This window comes from Battus philenor, unplaced genomic scaffold, assembly GCF_028537555.1.
Source record: "Battus philenor isolate CCGP_79_NKW_IND1 unplaced genomic scaffold, ilBatPhil1.0.hap1 SCAF_27, whole genome shotgun sequence".
Lineage (NCBI taxonomy): Eukaryota > Metazoa > Arthropoda > Insecta > Lepidoptera > Papilionidae > Battus > Battus philenor.
The window spans coordinates 10312855-10338953 of NW_027181690.1; the positions used below are offsets into that span (position 1 = coordinate 10312855).

At 33.5% G+C, this 26099-nt stretch overlaps 1 protein-coding gene across 1 annotated transcript in view; it reads right to left on the reverse strand.

Annotated features, from left to right (window-relative positions):
• Nucleotides 1-25415, reverse strand: part of blo (bloated) — a 68748-nt gene extending 43333 nt beyond the window's left edge. Inside the window, exon 1 of the mRNA XM_068769229.1 lies at nt 25181-25415. Coding sequence (XP_068625330.1) covers nt 25181-25331 — 151 coding nt within the window. The 5' untranslated portion in view covers nt 25332-25415. The remainder of the gene's footprint in view (nt 1-25180) is intronic.
• Between the last annotated feature and the right edge of the window lie 684 nt (nt 25416-26099).

The following is a 26099-nucleotide window of genomic DNA, read 5'->3' on the forward strand; positions in this document are numbered from 1 at the left end:
TAAACATGTCCATGGTACGGTTTCCAGGTTTGCGACGAATAGACCTGGTAGGAGTTCTGGTAAGATTCCTCATGGAATCGTCGCTGAATCTGAAATACCTAGCAGAGTTAGAGAGATAGATGGAGTAAGAAGTACCGTCCAACGATATGATCATGGTTGTTCAGATATATCAGATATATCAGTGCGATGGTGGCTACGCACTGACTCATCACGATATCTTCAAAATCATAAGATTTAATAACTTGAAATTTCGCAGAATTTTTTCTTTTGTCGTGTGGAAGTTAGCTAAGAAAAGATTTTATAAAATTCCATCCACAGGGGGGGGGGTTTGAAGCAGCTAGTTTTTTTAGATTATAACTTTGCCTATACATTATTTTCGTATGTTAAAAATTACAAAGAAGGAATTTTACAAAAAAACGAATAGCGACTGCAATAATAGGCAGAGTTTGAATAATTAAGATGATATTGCGACAAAATTGAATAAGATAACCCGTAAGATGTCACCTGTATACAGATACAGGATGATATCTCACGGGTGTAAAATATTTAATGATATGTATGTCTTGTTTGTCAGTAAAAAACTTTAACACATACTCCTGTAAAGTGGTCACTCGGAAATATGTTGCATTATTTTTTTTTCTGTTGGAATACGACAGGCCCGTTACAGATAATAAACAATAATTAATTTTAATATGTAGTTATTCGAATTTTGAATTTCGGTTGACTGTACCATACATTAAATGACAGCAAGTGATCTTTACATTTATCCCTCTAAATCTTTTACACATATATAAACAAAATGTAATGTTTCTCTCTATATTTTACGATAAGAGAAGGGGATGGGGGGACAAATAGTAATAAATAAATGAAAGTTTAAGTCGAGCAATTACAGGTTATTAGGACAAGCGCGTATGCATTGAAAGATTTTAATGATATCATACATTTTAATGGCATCATATTTGTAAACATTACATACAAACAATCTCTCAATACTGTGAAAGCACGACGCAAACGTCACTGTTATTCAATCAACTTTATTTTTGGCACAGCGTTTCGACGGAAACCAGATTTTTTGTTGATGTTTTCATTCTTTTTTTGTCTCATCTTACAAGTTTTTTAAGGATCCTTTCGGAATTAGTGCCATTTGGATTTAATACGCTGCCTCGTTATGTTCGAAAACTGAGCTCGTTAGGGGACTTTTTTTGACTGTTTTCTCGTATTTTTTGGACCTCTAGATGGAGGAAAGAAACATTTTTTGTTTTTCAATTTATAACCTGTTCATTATAATATTATAACAGAAGTACAAGCAATGATAGCTTAGTTCTGAGGACAGTAGCTGATGTATCATTGAATTTAAAATCATGATTTCGTTCTCAATGATTTCTACAAATGTACAGGGTGATTGATTATAGGTTTAAAAGCTATAATTACTTCAAGTGTCTTGGTGTACATATATATAAAACAGTTTCAAATAGTATCTTAAACCTTCTTTTTCTTAGTGTTAAATCTAAAATTTAAAGTATATTGTTAAATCTGATTATAACATTCAAGAGTTTTCAGTTGATTAAAATTTGCTGAACTCGGTTAGTTGACTCATTTCATCATTCATTTATTCCTATGTCCCCAAGATGGGGCAGAGGGCGTCCACATTACGTCGCAATCACGTGCGGTCTTGAGCCTGGCGCTTTACTTCGCTCCACGTCATTCCAACTGCCTTCACTTCCGCAGTGATCGTCCGCCGCCACGTTTGCTTTGGGCGGCCACGCCTTCGTTTTGAAGATTCCATTATAGTCCTTGACTCGGTATGTGATCAGGGTCCCTCCGGAGCGTGTGGCCTATCCAGTTCCACTTGTGGCGTTTGATCTGCTGATCGATCGACATCTCACCTCAACGTTTCCAGAGATGATGACAGTTGACGTTGGAGAATTTCTCAGGCCAGTATATACCAAGAATACGTCGAAGACAGTTGTTAATGAAGACTTGGAGCCGACGCGATATATCTTTGATGACCTTCCACGTCTCGCATCGATATAGCAACACAGTTTTCACATTGGACCGGAATATTTTGAGCTTAACTCTCCTAGTCAGTTTCCGTGATTGCAATACAGAATGGAGCCGTGCGAAGGCTGCCTCATTTACATGACATTATAATGTATATATGAAAAATTGTTAAATTTCATTTATATGAGCAACGACTGTTGAGTTTCTGGCCGGATCTTCTCAACAAATCAGCGTTTCAAGCGCATGGTAGGTTATTACTTATAATGTTAAAATAATTGACGATTGAAAAGTGCATGTTACATACTTGAATAAATATATTTTGAATTTGAATTCAAAGGAATGAATGCTCATTTGTCAGGAAAAACTCTAAAACTTTTACAATTATTTATGATAAACCAAAAAAATAAATTAATCACTCTGAAATGTGTTACATTAAAATAATTATTAAAATATTTTTATATTAAAATATTTTTTCTGTTGAAATGCAACAGGATAAAAACTTCTGGCAGTATAAAGTCTGCAAGGACGGATGGTAAAAAATAATTAATTTTAATATGTAGTTATTCTAATTTTTACATTTGGGTTAGTGGGTAGCATATGAGTTATACTTGTATCTTTTAAAACGTACGCATATATAAAAAACGATATATAATGTTTCTATATATATTTTACAATAACTGAAAGGGATAGAGGATAAAAAGTAATAATTAAACGAAAGTATAATCTAAGTTTATTCCAATTTTTAAAACGCTTTTTCTTAATATATATCACTAGCTGAACCCGCAAACGTTGTTTTGCAAAAAAATTAAAGTTTTTAATTAACAAATAAAAAATAAGAGCTGACTGTAGATGGATGAAAAATTAAGGGTTGTATGTATTTTTTAATGCCACATTATAAAAAAAATAAAAACTAATAATTTCGTCAAAAATTAAAAAAATATTTAAGGGTGAACAATCCTTATCACTTAGGGGTATGGAAAATAGATAATAGCCGATTCTCAGACCTACTGAATACGCATATAAAATTTGGTAAAAATCGGTCAAGTCGTTTCGGAGGAGCACGGTAACTAACATTATGACATGGAAATTTTATATATTAGATATATCATTACGTTATTTATCGACTTATGTATAGTTTGTATTATATATTGGGCTACATAAGACCTTTATAGCTTTTACACTTATAAGCTATCACTCAGTATATATATCTTCTTCTTCTTGAAGTGCTTCTCCAACTAGTGGAGGTTGGCTATCAGCTTCCTGCTCTCTTCCTTATTTTTGGTTCTGCGTTATAGCTCAGCAGCGCTGGCGATTCCGGTCCACTCTCTAATGTTACGAAGCCACGACTTCTTTCTCCTACCAACCTTCCTTTTACCAGCGAACTTTCCCATCATGATAAGTTGAAGAAGATTGTATCGTTGGTGTCGAAGAACGTGTCCCAAGTAAGCGAATTTCCTTCGTTTTACTGTGAGCATTAGTGCGTGTATATGGCCGATTCGTTTCAGAACTTCGACGTTGGTCACCTTCTGAGTCCAGCTTATGGACAGCATGCGTCTATATGTCCACATTTCGAAAGCCTCTATACGCTTACGAAGGACTTCCTTTATGGTCCAGGCCTCACATCCGTACAGTATAATAGGCCAGATGTAACAGTATATATATAGTAACATTAAAAGCATCGTTACAGATCTTATCTGGTTTCGCGACACAAGTAATCTAGATATAGGTATAAATAGAGATACTTCTTGCAATGTCATTGTCAAGACACAGACATGAGATCATCCGATACGAGTAAGCACTTGCTTGATTCACCGCCATTCCGTCATACTTAATGTCTAAAATTTTTTATTATTTATTGCTTATCAAAAATAGTACCTACAGGTAATTAATTATATTTGTGGCACCGGAAAGTAATGTCGCTTTCTTAAGTTAAATTCACAAGACGTATTTATATTTCTTATTAATAAATTCACCTTCGTTATCAACAACCTTTTGCTATCCAATATACAAATTTCATTCATCAATATCAATGCTAAAATGGTAAAAATCAATCGATTTTTCTGTAGTATATGTCGACAGAAATATTACTTTCCGGTCCCCCTAATATTATATACACCTAACCCCCGATTTACACGGTAGATACGTTCCTGAGAAAAACGTGTAAATCGAAAAGCTTGCAGAAAATGCATAATTTTGCTATTTAACAGTTGTGATTTCTTTCTTCGAATGCTTTGAATTTTTTGTAAGATCTTTGTAAACTTCTCCATATTGAGCCAAGTCAGCACATAAGCTCAGGATTCCCCGTAATATGTTTACACAGCACACGTGTTCAATCACAGTAGAATTTAGTAGAGTGCGATAAAAACCAAAAAAAAAACTTGTTTTGAAAACCGTGTAAAAGCGAAAACGTGTAAAACAAGTACCGTGTAAATCGGGGGATAGGTGTATTGTGATCAAAAAGTTATGTGAAATTGTCATTTAAAATTCCCAGGCATTAATAAGCCAGGTAATTTTTTTAGGTTGGTAGTACTGTTTATAACATTTGCCAAGTGTCTGTTTGTCATAAGACGGAATATCATTTGGGTCAGCACAAACCATTTTGTAGGATGTTTTGTATCTCAAAAGCGTCAAGTCGATCTACTGCATTGGTTTCAAAAACTGGATTTCTATTCGTTCCATAACCAGCAAATTTGCCTGATTTGGCTCCGTGCCTTTTTATATTCAGGAGATAAAAACCAAATCGAAGGTCTTAAAGGCTATACCAGAAAAAGACTATTTCGACTGTTTCGAGGACTCGAAAAAGCTTTGACAAAATTACTTCTTATCGAACGAACTTTGAAGGGGATGAAATTAATTTGTAAGAATAAATAAAGAATTTAATTTTTATAAATAAATTCATCTTACTTTTTGATCACAGTACTATATAGATTAAAAATCATTGAAAATTTTGGACTAAATATAGCATTCGTTTCCAATCCTCTTTATTGATGGTCGTGATCCATTAAACACGAAGTTTACCCTTCATCATTGTACACGCCACTTGTTGCTATCATCAGGTGAAATGCAATATTTGGTGATGAATTTAAAAAGATTTTTAAACAAAAACTTGTTAATAAATCTTATGTCTGTAATGATATCTGGGAATGATTAAGTATATCTGTAACGGTGATGAGGGCTCGTTAGGAACACTACTACCTATAAGTTTAAATATGCCTTTATAGGATAGCTTAAATTGATGCTAGTTTTATTCTCATTTGAATTTTTTATATTAGGATGATCACTGTGAATATAATTCAAGCAATGGTAGCTCAGCGGTATATGACTAAAACTTGGGATCCTGGGTGTCAGGTCATTCCTGTAGATATAATCCTATATAATTCACACTTTACGCGTTGGTTATATAGGATTGTCACATCTTACAATAAAGTTACAAAACTGTGATGGTCCGCAAGCCAAACTTAGTGATTACGGTATACCCCCATAGATATCTTTGGGAGAGCCAATGTTTATCTGGGCGTCTATGAGTTAAAACGACGACGAATTAGGTAATAGATCTGGAGTTTCGAATATAATCTCCCATATGACAGGTTTTTATATTAGTATATGTAGAATACTATGTGTGCGTGTATTGCAAATATGCTAGTTTTCATTGTGTGAGTAGTCGTCGTCTGAGAAACGTGTTTGTTTTGTTGGGTACTTCGACTATACCTAATGTCACTTGGGTATTATCGATTAGCGATGGCCTTAGCATAGGTTCTTTCGAATGGTCCCTTGAGTCTATATATTCCATAAAGGATGCACATACGCGATCTAAGAGCTTTGTGGTCTCCCAATCCGGTGAAACTGAAAATGTAGTGGCCAACCCGCATACCAAGTGTGGCGATTATTGTAAATTTATCTAAAGATATCTATGGGGTAGACCTCTGCCTTGCAATGGTCGTCTATAGACTGAAACAAAGACGTAGAAGATCGCTATAAATGATCCAAAAAGAAGTTTAACTTAAGTTAATAAATAAGAAACAAACATATAGTTTTGGTCGTGTTTTACTTGTATATTCTTCTAATTAGTCGAAAAAAAAATCGTAAATGAAACATATAACTGTCAATAATTTTTTTACTACGCCTAAAACCCCTTCCATAATTTATATATATATATACCCAAAAGTTGAACTAAACGGTTTGGCAGCTCGTTTTTGGTGCGAGTCGCTAAGATTTGGAACGATCTGCCTGGATCTATTTTTTCTGATTACTTGAACTCTGAAGTAGAGGCGAGTAGAGTGAACAGATTTCTTTTAGATGGGCATGTACCACCTACGTATTCATCTACACTTTCCATCAGGTGAGATGGAAGATAAACGTCTATTCCATTATATTAATATATATATACTCGTATATATATATATATATATATATATATAAATGTGATATTTGGATTCTATACAAATATAACTTTTATATCCCGCTCGCTAAAGATATGTGCTAGAATTAATATATATAAAAGATTTTAATATTTTTGGTGTTGTTAGGTGTTTAAATGAAAAATAAACGACTAATTAATTCAGATTTCAAAGAAATATTAACATCATTAACATATTACGTAAATATTATTCACAGACGCTATGACGTGACATGAATCACTGGTACAGTTAGGATCCGGTTGGGTGACACTATGTGATATGTTTAGGCCATACGATATAACAGATTTAGTGGTCAATACCCTTATTACTGAATTTAATTAGTTTTTTTGAGCATTGGCAACCTAGCGGCAGAGGGCTGGGACTTCTGATCGTAGGTCGCGAGTTCAATTCAGTTGTGGAAAAATATGTACCTAGTCCGCCATATTGGAACGGCGTTCATCTTGAATTTTAAATTTTGACATAATCATCGTGTTTTACTAGTGTAGCCCTTTCATTTGATACCCATATTGAGGGGGTTAAGGAAAAATATGTAATCCGCCATATTGTATCGGCGGCCATCTTAGATTTATAATGTTATTGATTTTATTATATTGTATTGTCATCAAAATTAAATGTGTGTACCAAATTTCAGATCAATCTGACAACGGGAAGGAGCTTAAATTTCAATTTCTAATTTTGGCCCAAATAAACAAATAAATTCCGTACGGGTCGAACTAAATAAAACCGTTTAATAAAAATTCACACATTTTGCAATAATTATAATGGATTGCCACTGCTCACAATACAGTTTCCAGATGATAGACAGCAGTGACTTTTGCAAACAGTAATACCACACTGCCATCGCCAATTCGTCTGCCAAACGTCAAGATTATATATCACCCCATATCTTCGGAGGAAACCTATGCTATGCGCAGGCTTCTATGGGCTAAAAAGATGGTACACACTATCCAAAATTGAAAGGTTACAAAAAAAAAGTAAATAAAACTAGTATGGTAAGAAAAAAGGGTTTACAGAATTGTCTTATATTAAATTTTATTAATGTTTACTTTATGTCTCTGCAGATTTTGTACAGTCAAAAGCCATTAGCCTGTCGTATTCTAATAGAAAAACAAATAAATATGAAATATTTCAGAGTGATCACTTCATACAGGTTGATTTTTAAAAAGTGTAAAAATTGTGTTATGTAAACCTTTTTTGTTGAAAAAAGAGGTGTATATTCATTCACCCTTTTAAAACGTTTATACCTATAAACAATCACTCTGTATACAAACTCACACACATGCACAAATAATCAAGATAGGAAGCGTACACAACACTAAACACACACTACAAATAAGACGAGTTAACGAAATAAGATAAAAATATAGTAAAATAAACTGAAGGTACAGTCACTTACGTAAATATGAAGAGCAATTACACGAGCACGTATATGTACAGTCGGGGACAAAAACAGAATATTTGCGACAGAATCAGGCACCGCTCGTACAATTAAGGCATTACCACACTTGTGCAAACGAGACTTGTGAAACGGTGACGTCGGCGCGAACCGATCAGTATTCCGGTCTATTGACGGATAATGTATCGGCTATGGGGTGGGGCGCGAGTGTCAGCGGGGCGATTGATTATCCATTAATTTACTTTTAAAAAATATTAAGTCCTACACTGTTGAATTTTAAATTTATGTGTCTCTATTTGATCTTACTTGTCAATAAATTGGAAGGCTTTTACTTATTGATTATTATTCAAGTGGGACCTTTAGTCCTTAGACGTTTGGTTTTACTATTACATTTTCTATTTCCGAAAAAAAAATTTTTTTTTGCTCACGCATTTGTATTTTAGTGTTTTCTAAGTTAACTAATTTAAATCGTAAATTATTTAAATCTAAGTTGAAGTTAACTAATTATAAGTGCTATTTTTTAAATCATTGGTGTCTTGTTTGTTTTTAACGACGCCCTAACTTATATGTATTGACTAAAATTTATACTGCATACTCTATACACCGAGATGGAATATCTTAATTTAAATATAATTTAATATTTTTTATATATTTGATTTCAGTTGGGAAGAAAATGTGAGCATGTCTTCTAACTAATCGTCTAAATACGAGGAATGACGTCGAGCTAAAGAAGCAATTTCTATCATAAGCAATCGGCTCTCCAATATCTGGTTGAAACGACCAAGACCTTGGATCTTATTTGGATCTAGGAATCTTAACTGATCATGGTTTCTTAACAAACATCTGTTTACTTCGAGAGTTATGCGTAGAGAAGAGAAAACTGCTGCTAGCGTACTACTTCAGTATACAGGGGCTTCCCCAAGGTCATCAGCGACATCAAGAGTTTGCTGGGATTACTTGAGTTGGAATGACCAGATTCAAGCTAAACTCGACGCAAAATGAACACAGAGACCCTTGGTTACAGAAACCAGCCCATGATATTGCAAGAAAAGAGAGAACATAAGTTAAAGTTGAATATATTTGTAGTTGATATTATATTATCTGTTGACTATTCTAAATAGATAAATAAAAAAACTTGATTTAGTCATATTTTATATTGCGTGATTGAAGTGTGTTCGATGGGAGCTATAAGGTATGATTTAAAGCGATAAAAACAGCACCAATAGATGACTCTAGTAGTCGATAAGTAAATAAATGTAGAGTGGAAACCATGGAAGCCCTCGGATCCTTGCTATATATTAAAGGGACAGTAGTATGAGAGTGAGTATTGTTTTTCATTTTCATTCCTCATTGGCATTTCTATTATTATATTTTCAATAAATAAAAGTAACGGTTGGGATGCGCAAACGCATTAGTGTGACCACACCTTTACCCAGTCAATGATCTTACAGCACAAAGCTTTCTTGTATTCTCCGCATGTAAACAGTTCGGGAAGCGCTAACTGGAACTCGGTTCAGGAGATGAAACGTTACTCTCTCGTTAGCGCCGGAGAACCTTGGCTGCTTCCGTAATTCGGAAGCTGCGGACACTCGTGGCCGAATATTTCAGAATTACGTACAGTCACGTACAACGTTGTTATGTTACACCATTTATTCATTTATTAAAAAAAAAAGATTTTTGCTTAACAAAAGTGCTAAGGAAGGTGAATAAACGCCCAGAATAGTTTATTGCTAAGGTCAGGTCAACCTTAAGAAAGGTAATAATAATTTTTATATCCAAACTAATACTGTATACCTCTTACAAAATATTATATTTAGGAATTAAATTCAGATAGAATCAGTAGGTATGTAAGTAAAACTGACACTCATTCTTCTGTGATTAATAATTACGGTGTATTTGTCATTTTAATCTCCCGGGCATTATGAAGACAGGCAGAGTGTCTATAACATTTACTAAGCGTCTGTTTGTCAAAAGTTTGAATATCATTTTCGTCAGCTCAAATCATTTTGAAGGATGTTTTGTGTCTCGAATGTGTGAAGACTCGGCCAAATCGCTCATTTTTTGTTTAAAAAAGCGTCAAAAACTCGACTGACATTGTTCTTCAACCACCGTATTCGCCTGATTCGGCTTTATGTGACACATGTCATTTGACACGATTGAGTATGTAAAAACCGAATCTTTGCGGTCTAGAAAAAGCTTTAGCAAAAGTGTGTTTTATGGGACGGGTTTTATGTTCCAGGGTATGAAAATGATTCGGAAGAATAAATAAAGAATTTACATTTTATGAATAAATTCAATTTACTTTTTGGCCACTGTATTTTATTACGTGAGACCCAAAAATTCTGAGATTGTCTAGTCACCTTAAATAAATTGTATATGTTTATGAATGAATAGAGAATATTTTGCTAAAAAATAAACTATTTTAAAACCATGAAGGTTCTAAAATAATAAAAAAAAATAATAATTGTCATCGAGTACCTTGAATGAAAATAAGTTTGATAATATTGAGATGAATGTTATGAAAAAATAAACTACAGAAATGTTAAAAAAGTGAACATTTAACTATAACACTTTCGTTCGCGACTGTACAGACAAAACATAACTAATTAATGTTGCATTATGATCTAATACAACGTGTAACAGGTACTAAAAAACATTAGATATTTCAAACAGTAATTTGACACTTATACCCGAAGCTGTAAGAATCATATTCGATTCAATGTTTTCGTAAAGATGGAAAAACTTTACTGTCGTATTGTTCTGATGAGAAATAACACGTTGTTTGTTAGTTCGAGATTAAAACCAGTTGTAAAGGTCAATGTGAAGGATTCCTCCGTGTGGGATTATTGTCATATCATAATGCCATCAAACACTGTTGCAAACGTTTAGAGATATGCAGTTTTTAAAAGATTATAAGAATACCTTACGTCTCGGTAGACATCGTGCCGACAATCATTTGTTTGTCAGTATTTAAATCAACATAAATCCAAAGTGTAGTTGAAGTTAAAAATATTTTGAACACTGTCATTTAAAGGTTGGATATAGTAATAATTTTCAACATTTGGTTTGACAAAAAATTGACGTTGATTTATGGGACATTATGTATACTGCGATAATTAAACAGGCGTATTGATATATACGATGAACATTTAATTCTTCACTTCTCTTTTTGTTGTCAAAATAAGTAATGAACGTCGTTGGCCGCTAACTCACTTTAATACAACATGCGGGGAGTTCCCGCCCTCAATTTATGAGTAGAGATAAGGGACTTAGTTTATGAGTAGAGATAAAGGACTGGAACTGATGTAACGGGAGATCAAAATAAAAAAAAATGCGAGCCTTGTCAACTGAGGTATGACCGAATCCGCTGTACCGTTCCCAATGAAAGCGCCACGAGGTGGGGGTTGAGAAAGAAGAAAATTGACACCACTGTACTGTTGAAGACGAACTGTCGGAACGAAGCGGCTGATACTCCCCTAGCTCGATGCGCGCTTACCTAAGGCGCGGTACAGCTGTTTCGGTAGCACTATACTGAAAATGTATATCGTATGTCGTATGCGTCGTATGCGCTTCCTAATATATGTGTAACAATATTAATGTAAATATGAATAAATAATAAAATAAGGAAACAAAACAAAATGTAAATAAAATACTAAATGAAAGAAACTGAAGATAAAACTGTAGAATTGTATATATAAATAATCTAAGTAAAAATGTAATACATTGTAACAATAAAATAGAACTAGAGTTTAGTGACTGAGGTTAGGATGGAAGGTGATGAATAAAATGAATAAATATAAATGAAAATGTAATAGAGCAAATGTTAAAGAGCGGAAGAAAAGAAAAAAAACTGTAAAATAAAAAGAGAATTGAAAAACTATTGCCCCAACAAAACGCTGTTCCGAACAAATTAGGGGCCGGAACGACAGGTCCCCAATAGGGGGGCCAAAAGAAATAAAATATATTTGTTCGAAAAGAAATACTATTAAAATCGAAAAAAGTCATAAATTATATTAAAATAAATATAAATATACGGAACAACGAATGTAATTTTATAATATACATTTCATAAACAATTTGCGTATTTAAGATAACAAACTGTACTCTGAGATGTGGACGAGAGGTCTATTATATGCAAATAGAGACGCAGAATAAATCTTTCTTTACTGTACCGTATGTAAGGCAACATTTATCGTTCCTGTCAGTCACGAGATTGCATTTGTTGTATGTAAATATGTGACGTTTTCAAAAACAAGTTTGTTTTTTAAATCAAAATAAGATTAAGATTTTAATTGAAAGTTATTAAACCTTTTTTGTTTTTAAAAGTGTAAAATTTGGCAATTACAACTCTATATATATACATATATATAGAGTTGATTTTTTATTAAATATTTTAATCGTTATTTTTTTCGTACGTCTCATTTTTTTAAAAATAATTTACATCATCGGAAACTACAATAAAACTAAGCTCCCATACTACCATATCATCCAGGGTTCCAAAAGCTGCTCGATCTGATATAACTTCAACTTTCACAATGTGAAAGGATCACAGTGATTTACATTTTATGCGTTTTATGTATATATATACTTATTAAAATTGAGACATTTCAAGGAAATTATAATTTTAAATAAATGCTTTTAAATAAAATCAAATGAGAATTGTAAAAGAAAATGTAAATAAGGATATAAAATAAAATATATTGTTAAAAATATGGCGAAGAATGGAAGGCGATGGATAAGAGGCATGTAAATAAAAACAGTAAAAATGAAAGAAAATGTGAAAGAAGGAAGAAAATAGAATGCTGAATATTGTGACGGACGAAAGAAGAAAAATACATAAAATTGTACTGAAAAACTATGTGAAATCAAAGTGACTGTACCAAAAAGTGATAGGTGAACAAGAGGTCCCAAAACAGAGGTCGTACATAAGAAAGGAGTACTGTAAAACTGCACTATTGTTCACAAAAAAGTTACAATTTTATAAAGCCTTAAGAAAAATGTATAATAATACTTATCTCTATTTCTTTTGCTAACCTTATATATATCGCTATTTGAATTGTATTTCTTAATATTATACGTATACACGAGTTTATCATATATGCACTGTCATATTTTATATGCAACTTTACATAGTTGTATGTGAAATACGTATATTCTTAGTTTATTCGGCAAAATTATTCTCTAAAAGATTCTTCAGTTTTCATATATAGATTGAAATAACAATTCTCTTATGTAAAATAAAAATTGTATCGATATCAATAGCATTTAAAGTCTGTAATCGATTAATTTGGCTCTATGAAGATAATGACTTTAACATAGGCACAAATAAAAAAATAATCCGATGACGAAATGAATTTCTTGAAATTATACGACTTTATTTGAAGTAAATAGTACGTTTTGTGACAATTAGTGTCGTTGTCATCAACATTTTAGTCGTGGTTACGTACACTGCTGTACTAAAGTCACCTGCATTTTCAATACGATCGGTCCGACGCGGTGTACAACGTCTTTCAACGACCATAAGGGGGCCGCCTCCTGTTGGCAGTCAGTGGTCTTCACATGACCTCAAGGGTTCAGCGGCTAGTTGCTTTATTTTTTATAATTTCTCCCATAATTGGGGACCTATGTTTCCACTCCTATCTGGGACTTGGTTGTTTTTTAACTTTACTAATTTTTCAGTCTTTTTATCTTCACTCTCATCTGTCATCCTTCACAAAGTCTATCGTTCTATTCTTTCATACCATAATTCAATCTGTCTTTCTCTTTCTAATTGTCATTCGTTCATCGCCTCATCCTTTTCCCCCATTTCTTAGTTTTGACAAAAACATTGCACATTCGGTTTTTTTATATACTATTATAATAACATTATCAAAGTAAACTTATTTTCTAGTTTAGCGGCTAGTCCTTCTGCGTACTACGTAGCCTTTTCACTGTCACTACAAAAGACATAATAGATAAATAAATATAATTTCAGGTATTAGGTCTAAGTAACTGTGTAAAGGCATAAACAATTTATTTCCGTATTCGAGCGCCTGTTAACAATTCTATCTGACAGTTATAGAAAATTTAACTTGAATTTTATAGCCCTAACGCCACGTATAAACAGGGTGATTGATTATAAGTATAAAATCTTTACAAGGGTTAACTTTTAAAGCTAATCCCAATCGCCCTGTATATCAAACTTTCTTGTGGTTTTGTTGTAGGGTGATGTAAATAAGCGTAACAAAATCGTGTAAAAATAAATGAGGCAAGGAATGGGAGGCGATGCGTGAATGTAATGTGAGTGAATGATGTACGAATGATAGAAGATATGAAGTATGAAAGATGCAAGAAGGAGAGAAATTGTGAAGGATGAGAGAGACAGAGTGAAAATATGAAGGTATATATCCCTGTCCCAAAAATAAGATTTGGGCAATAGTATTAAATAAAAATTAACATCCTGTATAATATTAATACTCTGAAATATACTATATTGATTTCACAATGACTTCTTACACTACGAGTACCGCAGAGATAAATAGTAAATAATATTTAATTTTAGCATATAGTAGTCGTTTTCATTATTATCATTACGTTATTTCTTATTTCTTAATCTATTAATTTTAAGATAAGATATACAATACATTAATTAACAGCATATGACATATATTTACCCGTTTATAACTGTTACATATATAATCAATAAACCTGTATAATCAGTCTATTGCTACTATCGTCAGTGATTTTCCTTATATAAAAACATCAGAAAACAAATGTGATTTTATTACGTTTCTTGGAATCGAGTTAATAAAACATGTTTAATTACTTGACTTGATTTTATATTTTTAGGGCAATAATTCAACTAAATTTTAGCCAACATCGGGTTTAACATATTATATAACTTAAGTAAATTCATTGATTCTTATTTATTAATTCATCAACCACGTAACTAGTAGATTCGCTCGTCTGAAGCCTAGAGAATGAAATAATAAGCTAAATAGCTTATATCTATTTTTAGTGTTAACATTAAATACATTGACATACAGATCCGAGATGTCGCTTACGACGGGCCTAATAATCACACGGTTGCCCAGAAAGCAATTGTGAGGGTTTTTTGAAGACGAAGATCTTTGACCATTGTGTGTTGCCAGTGATGATGTATGGATCCGAGACGTAGTGACTCACGATGGACCTCACAAGAAGGCGAGGAGCAATGGAAAGCAATTGAGAGGGCTTTTTTATAGGAGAAGATATTTGACCAATGTGTGATGCCGGTGATGATATACGGGTTCAAAACACGGTCACTACGACGGGCCTTATAAGAAGGCTCACGGTCGCCCAGAAAGCAATTGAGAGGGCTTTCTTTGAAGACGATGATCTTTGACTAATGTGTGTTGTCGGTGATGATATACAGCTCCGAGACGTGGTCACTTACGACGGGCCTCATAAGAAGGCGAGGAGCAACGGAGAGGGATCAGAGACGAAGGTGAGGCATGTAAAGCGATGTTTGAAAGAAATATAAAGATGTATCAAGAATGACAGATGTTATGAAGGAAAAAAAAAGAAGAAGTGTAAAAGAATATATAGAGAATGAAAAAAAAATAGATTTTAAAAATAGTAAACTTAAACCATGTATAATAAAGTCCCTATCTCAAAAACAAAGGTCAATACAAGAGGTCTTCAAAGTTGGAGACCATAAAAGAAATTGTCAATCCTCTGGGTTACAGGGTATATTCGATTGGTGCTGGATGCATTCAGCTGTTCTGGCTTTTACAGCTTCTTTTAACTCGGGGCTCGGGCATCCAAAATACAAAAGCTAATAAATTAAAAAAAAAATTACGTCAGATGCGTCGCTTGACGTATTGTATGACATCTATTCGGATCTTGGAGAAAAATGTGATTTTTTCTTTCGAAGACATTTTATAGGAATCGATATGTTGGCCTATATACATGTTACTGTAAAGCCAATTATGTTTCACAATAATTTGTACAAAGTAATGCAAATCGTGTTTTAGCGGCGTGTTTAAGTGTTAATCTTTTAACTCTTTTGCTATCAATTTTTTAACGGTATAGCCACGCTGTTACGTATCGTATTATTCTTATCACGGTTACTATATATATATTATATTGTTTATTCTGTTATATTTATAGTGAAATATTTCTCTGTTGTCACTGACAGGTTATGGAATGATTTGCCAAAAGCAATAAGATGCGCTAAATCGCTGTCAGCTTTTACAAAGATGATCAAAGATCCTTGGCTTCTAAAACAAGATATTGTGTAGCATTTGTATGCATTTGTGTTTATTCGTATTTATTGTAATACCTTTTCCACGTAAAAATATATATAGATATGTACATGTGTATATACATATGTGTAGTATATTTTGATGTCTATGTTTATTATATAGTTGAAAGGAAACTCCCCTGATTGCAGTTTGAATAAAATTTAGCTCTTCTGACATTCTGGTCATGACGTTCACGTGTGGATAATAATGATTATATACGTCATGTCGTTGTCGAGTCTTCTTTGTTAATGACGATTTTACCCTGCGGTGCCCCTTTTATACGTTTACGAGCAACTAGCGCCATCTGTCGACGCCGACTGAAAGTACAGAGTCCCGATATACATATATTATACATATACATTAGGGGGACCGGACAGTAATGTCGCTTTCTTAAGTTAAATTCACACGACTACATTTTTAACAAGTTTTTATTTCTAATCAACAATATAATCACCTTCGTTATTAACAACCTTTCGCCATCTAGTGATACAAATCAATGCCGGAGCGGTAAGAAATCAATCGGTTTTTCTGTAAAATATGTCGACAGATACATTACTTTTCGGGCTCCATATATGTATAAATATACCTACGTCGGGGCTCTGTACTTTCGACTGGCGTAGACAGATGGCGCTAGTTGTTATGTATATATATATATATATATTTATATATATTTATATATATATGTATAGTATACCTTTATAGAGTATAAAAGGCAAGTGAAAAACGTTATAAGTTGTATAATTCTACAATAACCGTATTGTCACCATCTATAATCGTTTTAAATGAGCAACATGTTATTTGTATATCGAACAAACATACACACAAACATTTCTTATTAACATATATATTGATTGAAATTGTAGGTAATGAGCTTTACAGAATTTATATATATTTTCAATCACTGTGTTTAATGTGATCACTCTGAAATATGGTAAATATTTCTTTTAGTGCAGATATTCAGATAGAGACAGAAAGTGAAATATAATTAATTTCAATACGTCTTAATTTGAATTATGAGAACAATTTTTGTTATATTATTATAATTTTATTATAATCTGACATTATTAATTTTTATATTGAGTGTATCTTTACAATAATAGGCAGAAAATTAGCAATTAATTACATATATAACTAATATAGATATAGGTGTGGTTCAGATCTAAATTATTTGAAAGTGTCTATCAAATATGGACGCACAGGTCATTGCCGAATCCATATATATGTGCTAAGATTCGCCCTCGACATCCGTTTTAGAATTGTCTGACCGTCTGATTGAAATCGACTCGCCTTTGCATCTGTCTTTTAGGAATATCAAAAGCCTACCTCAGGGTGTTTGACCTTGATCCACTACTTTAAATTAGGTGTGGATTTCCATGATCCATTAACCAAATGTTAATAGTGTTACGAAAGTATATTTGTTTTAAATTATGCCTCTAGGTTATATTTAGCATTTAATATATTATATACTGATAAAAATGCCTCAATTTCTTACATTTTTAATAGTTCATTTATTATGTCAAGTGATTTAAATATGGTTTTTTACTTATTTATTTGACAAGAAAAGTACAGTCAACATCACCGACAGACAAGCGTCTGTGAGATATTGCCTCGTGTGATAACACTGCTTATTGTACTTTTTTTATTATAATTATGAAATTATTTAAATGTAACCTAGTATGTACAATAAAGAATATTACATAAATAATCAAATAAATATGTCAAATCATCTTTGAACACAGGTCCATGTGTGCTGTAAGTTTACATATTTTCATTATGTAAGTAGTCTGTGAAACACGTGCTCGTTTTGCGGGTACTTCGACTATACCTAATGTCACTTATGGGTATTATCGATGAGTGATGGCCCTACAAAAGGTCCCCTTTAAGTGGCCCCATGAGTCTAGTCATTCCAAAGTGTGTTTTTCGATCGATATGTGTGTTTTGATTGTGCTTTGCCGTCTTCCGATTCGGTGTAACTGTAGTATGTAACGACCCCAGTGAAAGCTGTTTAGGAAGTCTTTTTTTTTCTTTTATTTTAGTCTCCCCTATCTCGTTTAGTGACAGGAAACTTACAATTTTAAAATATATATTTTACATCCTTTTTTTATACCTTTACTCCTCTTTAAGACTTTTTATGATCATTCATTCGGTCTTCTAGCATACTTCACATGATTGTTTCCTCCTTTTCATCACCTTTCATCCTTCATCTCACTTCTAAAATATCACAGGTATTGAGTTTATTATCATTTTTTATCAAAATCTATTTAGTGCTTAAAACATATTTACTAATTTAATTTGTAGATATTATCACAGTTGGTATCCGATTTAACTTTAATTATTCTTATGTTTTGTTAAAAATTATGCCATCTTTCTATATTTTACAGTTTTGCCGTTTTATTATTTTCAATTTCTGGGAAAACTCTTGAGTTTTACTTCGTAAACAGAGGCTTTCTTCTAAGCACCCTCTGAACCTGCGGAATCTGAAAAATCCTTTTTGACAACAGTGTAAGCCAGATCAACAATCAAAAGACACGCACACGAAGCCATTGTGTCTGTACAAGCTTAAAGCACACAGCGCGGCACTATGGTAAGCTGAACAACCTATATAAACAGTAACAGACCCTGTTTATATAAACAGCGAGAAGATATTCCACTAACCATGATCTAATCTTTATGCGATTTCCCCTTCGTTTCGCTGGAAAACCTGCTGTATTTAATATAAACATGTTTTCTAGTTTACGACTATTTTGTTTCATTTACAACCGCATATATTAGATGTTACCAGTTTTAAAGTTTTGTAACATATATATTTAGTATTAATTAATACATATATCAAGTTCATTTGGGTGAATTAGAAGACATTTCTTTGATATTTCAAATTTATATTCAAAATCTTTGTTGCTAAACTGATATCGAATAGGATAGATCGCATCATTTGATGTTGAAATAAATAGAACAGGCGAGATAAATTCATCAGAACAATATATAATTTAAATATAAACATTAAAATTGTCTGGAAACGAATATATCATTTTCAATTTCTATTGTGTCAAATCATTTATCTTGAAGTTTAGTATAGTAGCCATCAGAACACAGTCTTACTTTCGATTTAAACCTAATAGGTTGTGGCAGCCACACATGTTAACCCGCGAGTCCCTGCCACACTTTAAGTAAAGAGATAATAATTGTCTTCACAGACAATGCATTTCAGGTAATGCCTAGTACAACAGTCCATCTTAGAAGATGAGAGCCGTTGCATTTTCTTGTGGTTTTGTACCAACGTGGTAAGCGACGAAATAAAGCGCCATAAAACAAAATAGAGTAAGGAGAAGACTCCAAGTGTCATATATAAATTTTATTATATGAAGTAATACTAGATTTAAGATTAGACGGAATGTAAATAAAAATAAAAACAAAGAAAGTACGTCAAAAATGTAAAATTGCTAGAAGTGTGGCAAAGGATAGCTTTGCCACACTTCTTGCAATTTTACATGCAATGCGTGAATGAAATGCAAACAAATGCTGTGAGAATGATAAAAAATATGAAGGATGAAAGAAGGAAAAACGAAGAAACTGTAATGGACTAAAGGGAGTGTGTATTAAATGCTAAAGATAAAAAAAAATTGTAATCTCTGCCTTTGTCCTAAATACATGATTGAGGGAACTAGAGGTCTCAAAAACTCTCAAAGGCTCTGAGGTCGTCACGATGACCGACCCTGCGCTGCCCGCATCAAGTCGACAGTCTACCTAGTGGGGGGCGTACCCACACCGCGTCTACCGGCACGTGGCTGCCACTTGAAAACCTTTCGGTTCCAACGGCAACCGGTTCCACGAGCGATTTGCTCCGCCCACTGCTCCTTCAGATGAACAATTCTTGGAGCTATGTCAGTGATCTTGGTTCTTTGGTGAATCCTCTCATTTCTGATTCGATCTCGTAGAAACTCCGAGTATAGCCATTCTATTGGTTATTTAATGAAATCAGGCGTTACCTTGCGGAAGTCCATCCTAAGTAAGAAAAGGACCAATATTTAGCCACTTCCGCACGTGCAGTGGTAGTCGTGCAACAAATGCACCGCCCGCCTGTCCGCTGATAAATGCGTATGCGGCAAACAATGCGAATCACACAACCGCCACCGCCGAATTACTCAACACGTGTTTCACCCCTCCACGGGGCATCTTCAGGAGTTATGTTACACCGATTAGTGCCAAACACAGAGTGACAACACTTACTCTCTATTGGTCTCTAGAAAACTTTGCGCCTTTTTATGAGGCTTGTCGTAAGTGACCACGTCTCGGATCCGTATATCATCACTGGAAACGCATATCGATCACAGACCTTCGTCTTCAGATATTGCAGTATTTTGGACAAGATGAGGTATCGGAGTTTCCCAAACGCTGCTCATTCGAGTTGCATTCGTCAGGTGATATCTTTCTCAAATTTGGACTTGCTTAGCTGGACAGATGAAGGTGAGCTAAGTACACAGCTCATCGAGGCGGCTCTAGTCCATGAGCTTGAGCTGATAAACGTCATCACAAGGTGGCTTGTTGGTGGTGTGCTTGGCTGATATGTGGGAATTCTTCTTGTTATTCATTCTTTAGATGTATAAATAGCCGTGTTATTATGAAAATAAATGATTCCGTATGAGATAGTCATCTGATTTACTTGACATAAAGATCTTTAATTTCATTTGGGATATATAAACTATTTAATGGAATCAGGCGTTATCTTGCGGAAGTCCATCTTAAGTAAGAAAAGGACCAATATTTACCAGAAAGTTTGTGTATGGCACTAATCGGTGTAACATAACTCCTGAAGATGCCTCGTGGAGGGGTGAAACACTTGTTGAGTGATTTGGCGGTGGCGGTTGTGTGATTCGTATTGTTTGCCGCATACGCATTTATCAGCGGGCTGGCGGGCGGTACATTTGTTGCACGACTACCACTGCATGTGCGGAAGTGGCTAAATATTGGTCCTTTTCTTACTTAGATATATAAACTCTCTCTATGGCTGGTATTCTGTTCTTTGCGCAATTTGTATGTATAATTTTTTCAATATCACAGAATTGTAAATTCGAATTAATTTATCTCGTTTTCATCTTACGAATAAATACAATATCAAACGCCACTAGTGTTTGATTTCAAATCGATATATAAGTGGTGTAAGAATCATTATAATTTGTTTCGCTAAATTTCGTTGTCCCGAAATCGATTAGCGTGCGTTGAGTGATATTGACCTCAATTTTTTTTTAAATTACTTGGCTTCGCGGCTTAATAGTAAAAATAGACATTTGCAATGATGAAATTTTATGTGCCAACAATATACAATATGTTCGATTTCTATATAACCTATTATATCTTTATCTCAAACGCTCAAGCCGATGTACCCTCGTGGAAGTACAAAGACATGGACACTCCATGAAGCGTCCGTCGAAAGCGCCAAAGCCTGGGTTGATGCTCCCCCAAGAGATCTTGAGTTTCGCTACTTTAAAATAGGTCTCAGGCAAGGCGCTCTTTGCCCCATGACCTTTTAAACCCACGTAATCTGCAAATGCCATTTGATCAGCGGTGACAGTCCGGTCCAAAAAAAAACGTATGTATGTCTTAATTTTGATCTAATAATTCTTAGTTCAATTCGTTTGCTTCAGCATTTCGTATAAACGTTAAAAACATTTATTTCTATATTATAAACCTTAAATGAATGAAAAAAAATATTTATTTTAATATTATAATACCTATATCAATGTAAAAAAACATTAATTTAAATATCATAATCTTTAAATGAATGTAAAAAATATTTATTTCAATATTATAATCCTTAAATAAAGGCAAATGAGCATTTATTTCAACATTTTAACCCTTAAATGAATGTAAAAAACACTTATTTCAATATTATAATCCTTTTGCTTCTTTTCAGCCGATGGACGCCATCTGAAAGGCATATCCATCTTCAGGAAACTTGTTTTTTTAATTTATCGCATAACAATTCAATGATTTAACGAAATAGTCTATTATAAAAGAGTACTCAATTGCGCAATAGTATCTTCTACTTTGATAGATGTTGTTAGGTGTGGTAATAGTAAAAAAAACAAACAAAGCTATACCATCACGCTAAATACTATTTATTAGCACGCGTAATTATAATATTAAAATTACGATCTACATAAAACAATCATGAGAGCTAGAGTAAAGTAATTTGATATAGTATATAAGAAGTAAAGAAAGAAAGAAAACTGTAAGGTAGTACAAGGTATCTACCGTTTTAATGTAGAGAATGGCGACTATATATAATATAAAAAGCGTAATAGGTGATTTACCTTCTTGAATGTACATATGTATAGTAAAACATATTTTTGGTAAATAATGAGATGTTATTTATTTGAATATGTCATGAAAAAGAATGCCAAACGTGTCAAATTTGGTAGAAACTAAAATCAAATAGATCTTCCCTATAATTGTTGTCATAGGCCTTTCCCAAAGATATAAGGAGATATACCAGAATCGCCACGTTTTGCAGGTAGGTTGACGGTCGCAGTGTGGTATTTTGGTACGCAGAAGACAGTTCTCTGCCTATCTCTGTCCATCTATGTGACGTTTTGTCAGTCGTTGTATTTCGTGCGACAGAGATAATGCTCTACTAAGCCGAAATTAGCCGATTATCTCTTTCTAAAAGTCGATGTGCAATATTTACATTTGCGGGTACTGTACGTACAAATGTGATTATAAAGACATGATTTGCGTATTATTACCATTGCAGCTAGAAATTTCTAGATATAAACTAGCCGATCCCGCAAACGTTGTTTTGCAAAAAAAATTAAAGTTTTTAATTAACAAATTAAAGATAAGGGTTGATCGTAGAGGGTGAAAATTTAGGTTTGTATGTATTTTTGTATGCTGTATAATAATAAAATAAAAACCAAAAAAATTGTCTAAAAAATTAAGAATAAAATTTAGGGGTGGACCACCCTTATCACTTAGGGGTATGGAAAATAGATAGTAGCCGATTCTCAGACATACTGAATACGCATGTAAAATTTGGTAAAAATCGGTCAAGCCGTTTCGAAGGAGTTCAAGTTTGAAAACCGTGACACGAGAATTTTATATATTAGATTATTTTTACGACCTACGATCACAAGCTAAAGCCATGAAGATTCGAAACAGTGATCTGAGAAAAAACTCAAAATAAATTCAAGATTAAACCTGTATGCGATGTGCCTTGGACTCTTTCTCCTTCAATTGTAATTCAAGATTCGGACCTCTTTCGTATAACAACAATGGCCTCCATATATAGAATCAATCTTTCAATCAGAAGTTGGCATTGATCCCTTCTACAATGCTCGGAGTCGACTTTTATGATAGTTTTTTTTTTTTTTTTTTTTTATTATTGTATGCCACCATTCATCGAATCGTGTCCATCTTGACCTTTGGTTGAAGCATTTGTTTATTGTCATATGTAATTCTATGCAATAGAACACGTGGGTAATTTTACATAAGATGCACGTAAATAAATAAAAAATTTGATACATTATTTCGATCCAAAATGAACATTTTTAAATACGTTAAATTTTTTTGTAATATGACAGTGAATATTCATTTTAATATGTAGTATAAAAAGGTTTTTTTTTTTTTCCATCTTGAATACGTTCAGTCGTTGATAGCTTTAATACCAATTTTCAATCAGCCTGTATAACGCTTTTATGTATTTATATTTCTTGTTACAGTACCCGGCGATATAAATATTGCACATCGATCTTTGGAAAGAGAAAACGGTTAATTTCGGCTTCGTAGAGCACTATCTCTATCCCACACTACCTATGTGACGTTTTGTCAGTCGTTGTATTTCGTGCGACAGAGATAATGCTCTACGAAGCCGAAATTAGTCGATTGTCTCCATCTAAATGTCGATTGCTGTGATTATAAACACATTATTTGCGTATTGTTACCATTTGAGCTAGAAATTTCTAGAAATAAAATTATTTTCATTCTAACTAAACTAAATACACAAGCTATAGACAATGAAGCAGAAAAAAAAGGTATAAAAACATCATTAAATGAGGAAATAGAAACTGAAGAAAGAAACGCATTGGCAACATTTCGGTCACGGCCAGCCACACACGTAACACGATACATAAGTGACATTGAAAACGTAAGAAACAGACAGATTTCTATGTTAGAATTAGACAATACACATCAGTCAGAGTTAGTCATTACAAGTGATTAATTGAAGGTACCTAGAAGTTGTTAACTACTGTACGAACGGCTGTTAAATCAACAAAAAACACTTGCATAAACCACTGGAACGAATTTGTCCGTACGTGAAGATATGTTAGTTACGTAACAACCATTTTTAATATATTTATTATATTGTTTTTTTTGGTTGTGTAGCGAAGAACTGGTTATTTTGAGTCCAATGCTTTTTAGTTGTATAACCCAAAATAAAGCTACGGTTAGGACGTGAAATTTTAGTTATTTGAATACAATCGTAGACAATAATTCTAGCATTTAAACTTTATTTTCGTTTTAGAAATAAATTTGATAATTTACATATCATATTCTTATGATTTATTGTATGAATTTAAAATAATTAAATCAGTGAGTTATTGATACATATGAAAAATCTACAATTGTAATAAATTGAAATTCTTGTAGATTATAAAACACTGTTTCGTTTGTTTCGTTTGTATCTATAATCATTATGTTTAGCATATTTACATTTAACAAGTTCACTGCGGCTTGAGGCCGATTCAGCCTCATGGTAGACTTTGCACTGGTGCGGCGCGTAAAACTCGTGTTTTTTCTCTAGTGCGGCGGCTGTTTACACTCAACCGTATGAGGTATGACAAAGACAAATATAGCTTTCTTTATGTCTGCGAAGCATTGACTCAATATTGTAAAAAAATTATTGAAACATGAGGTAGAAAAGGCCTTAACCGCACTACTAGGAAGTTCAGCTTGAGGCTGATTCGACCTCAGCCGCACCAGCTGAAAGTTCTTCAAAATTGGGTCCGCAGTAAACGTGTTAATGTTACATTTGCTAATGTTATTTGTGATTTTTGTTTATTGTCTACAATTATCGTTATTTCTCCGTCCACACCGAGCTAACTCACCGAATCGCTTCACATGTACGTCTCTGTTAAAAGAAACAGATCTCTGTTTAGTCTGTTTCGGCTCCTTCGTTTCGTTATCGTCCGTCTCGTCTTTATTTACTTTGTCGCCGTCCGTGGCGTTGTCTGCCTTCGTACCAATTTCATCTGACATCGGATGGTGAGGTACCCAATTGTTGGTACCTCGTGTTTCTCGTTTTGCACAGTCAACTCGGCTGTTTCGGTATCATGGAATCGTTTATCTGGAAATAGTTTCGACTGAGTCACATCAGTACAGAAGCCTAAACGGTACTATGAATTAAAACTAATATCGATATTTAATCTATGAAACGATTGTTTTTTTTTTATATCAAAATGCTAATTGTATAACAATGTACGAAAGACTGAGACATTAATATCGCCCATTGTTCTCCTCGGTAACAATTTCAGCAGCGCTAAAGTGATTACTAGGAAGTGTCTGGTTCGTGTGCCGGCATTTTAATGACCACTGATCTTATCAAACTATGAACCGGTACAACAATATCCTCTTATTATTCTCAGAAGCAATGCATCGAGATATTTAGAGTTGATTTACTGACCTCCTTACGCTGTTTATAAACATTTGTTTGTTTGTGAAGTTGATTTTAATACTGACGTCGACCAGGCTGCATTTTGTTCTGAAACAAATAGAAAAACAGTTGAAGGTTATTAAACGGTTTTATTTAGTTCGACCCGTACGGAATTTGTTTATTTGGGTCAAAATTTGAAATTGAAATTTAAGCACCTTCCCGTTGTCAGATTGATCCGAAATTTGGTACACACATTTAATTTAGATGACAATACAATATAATAAAATCAATAACATTATAAATCTAAGATGGCCGCCGATACAAAATGGCGGATTACATATTTTTCCTTAACCCCCTCAATATGGGTATCAAAT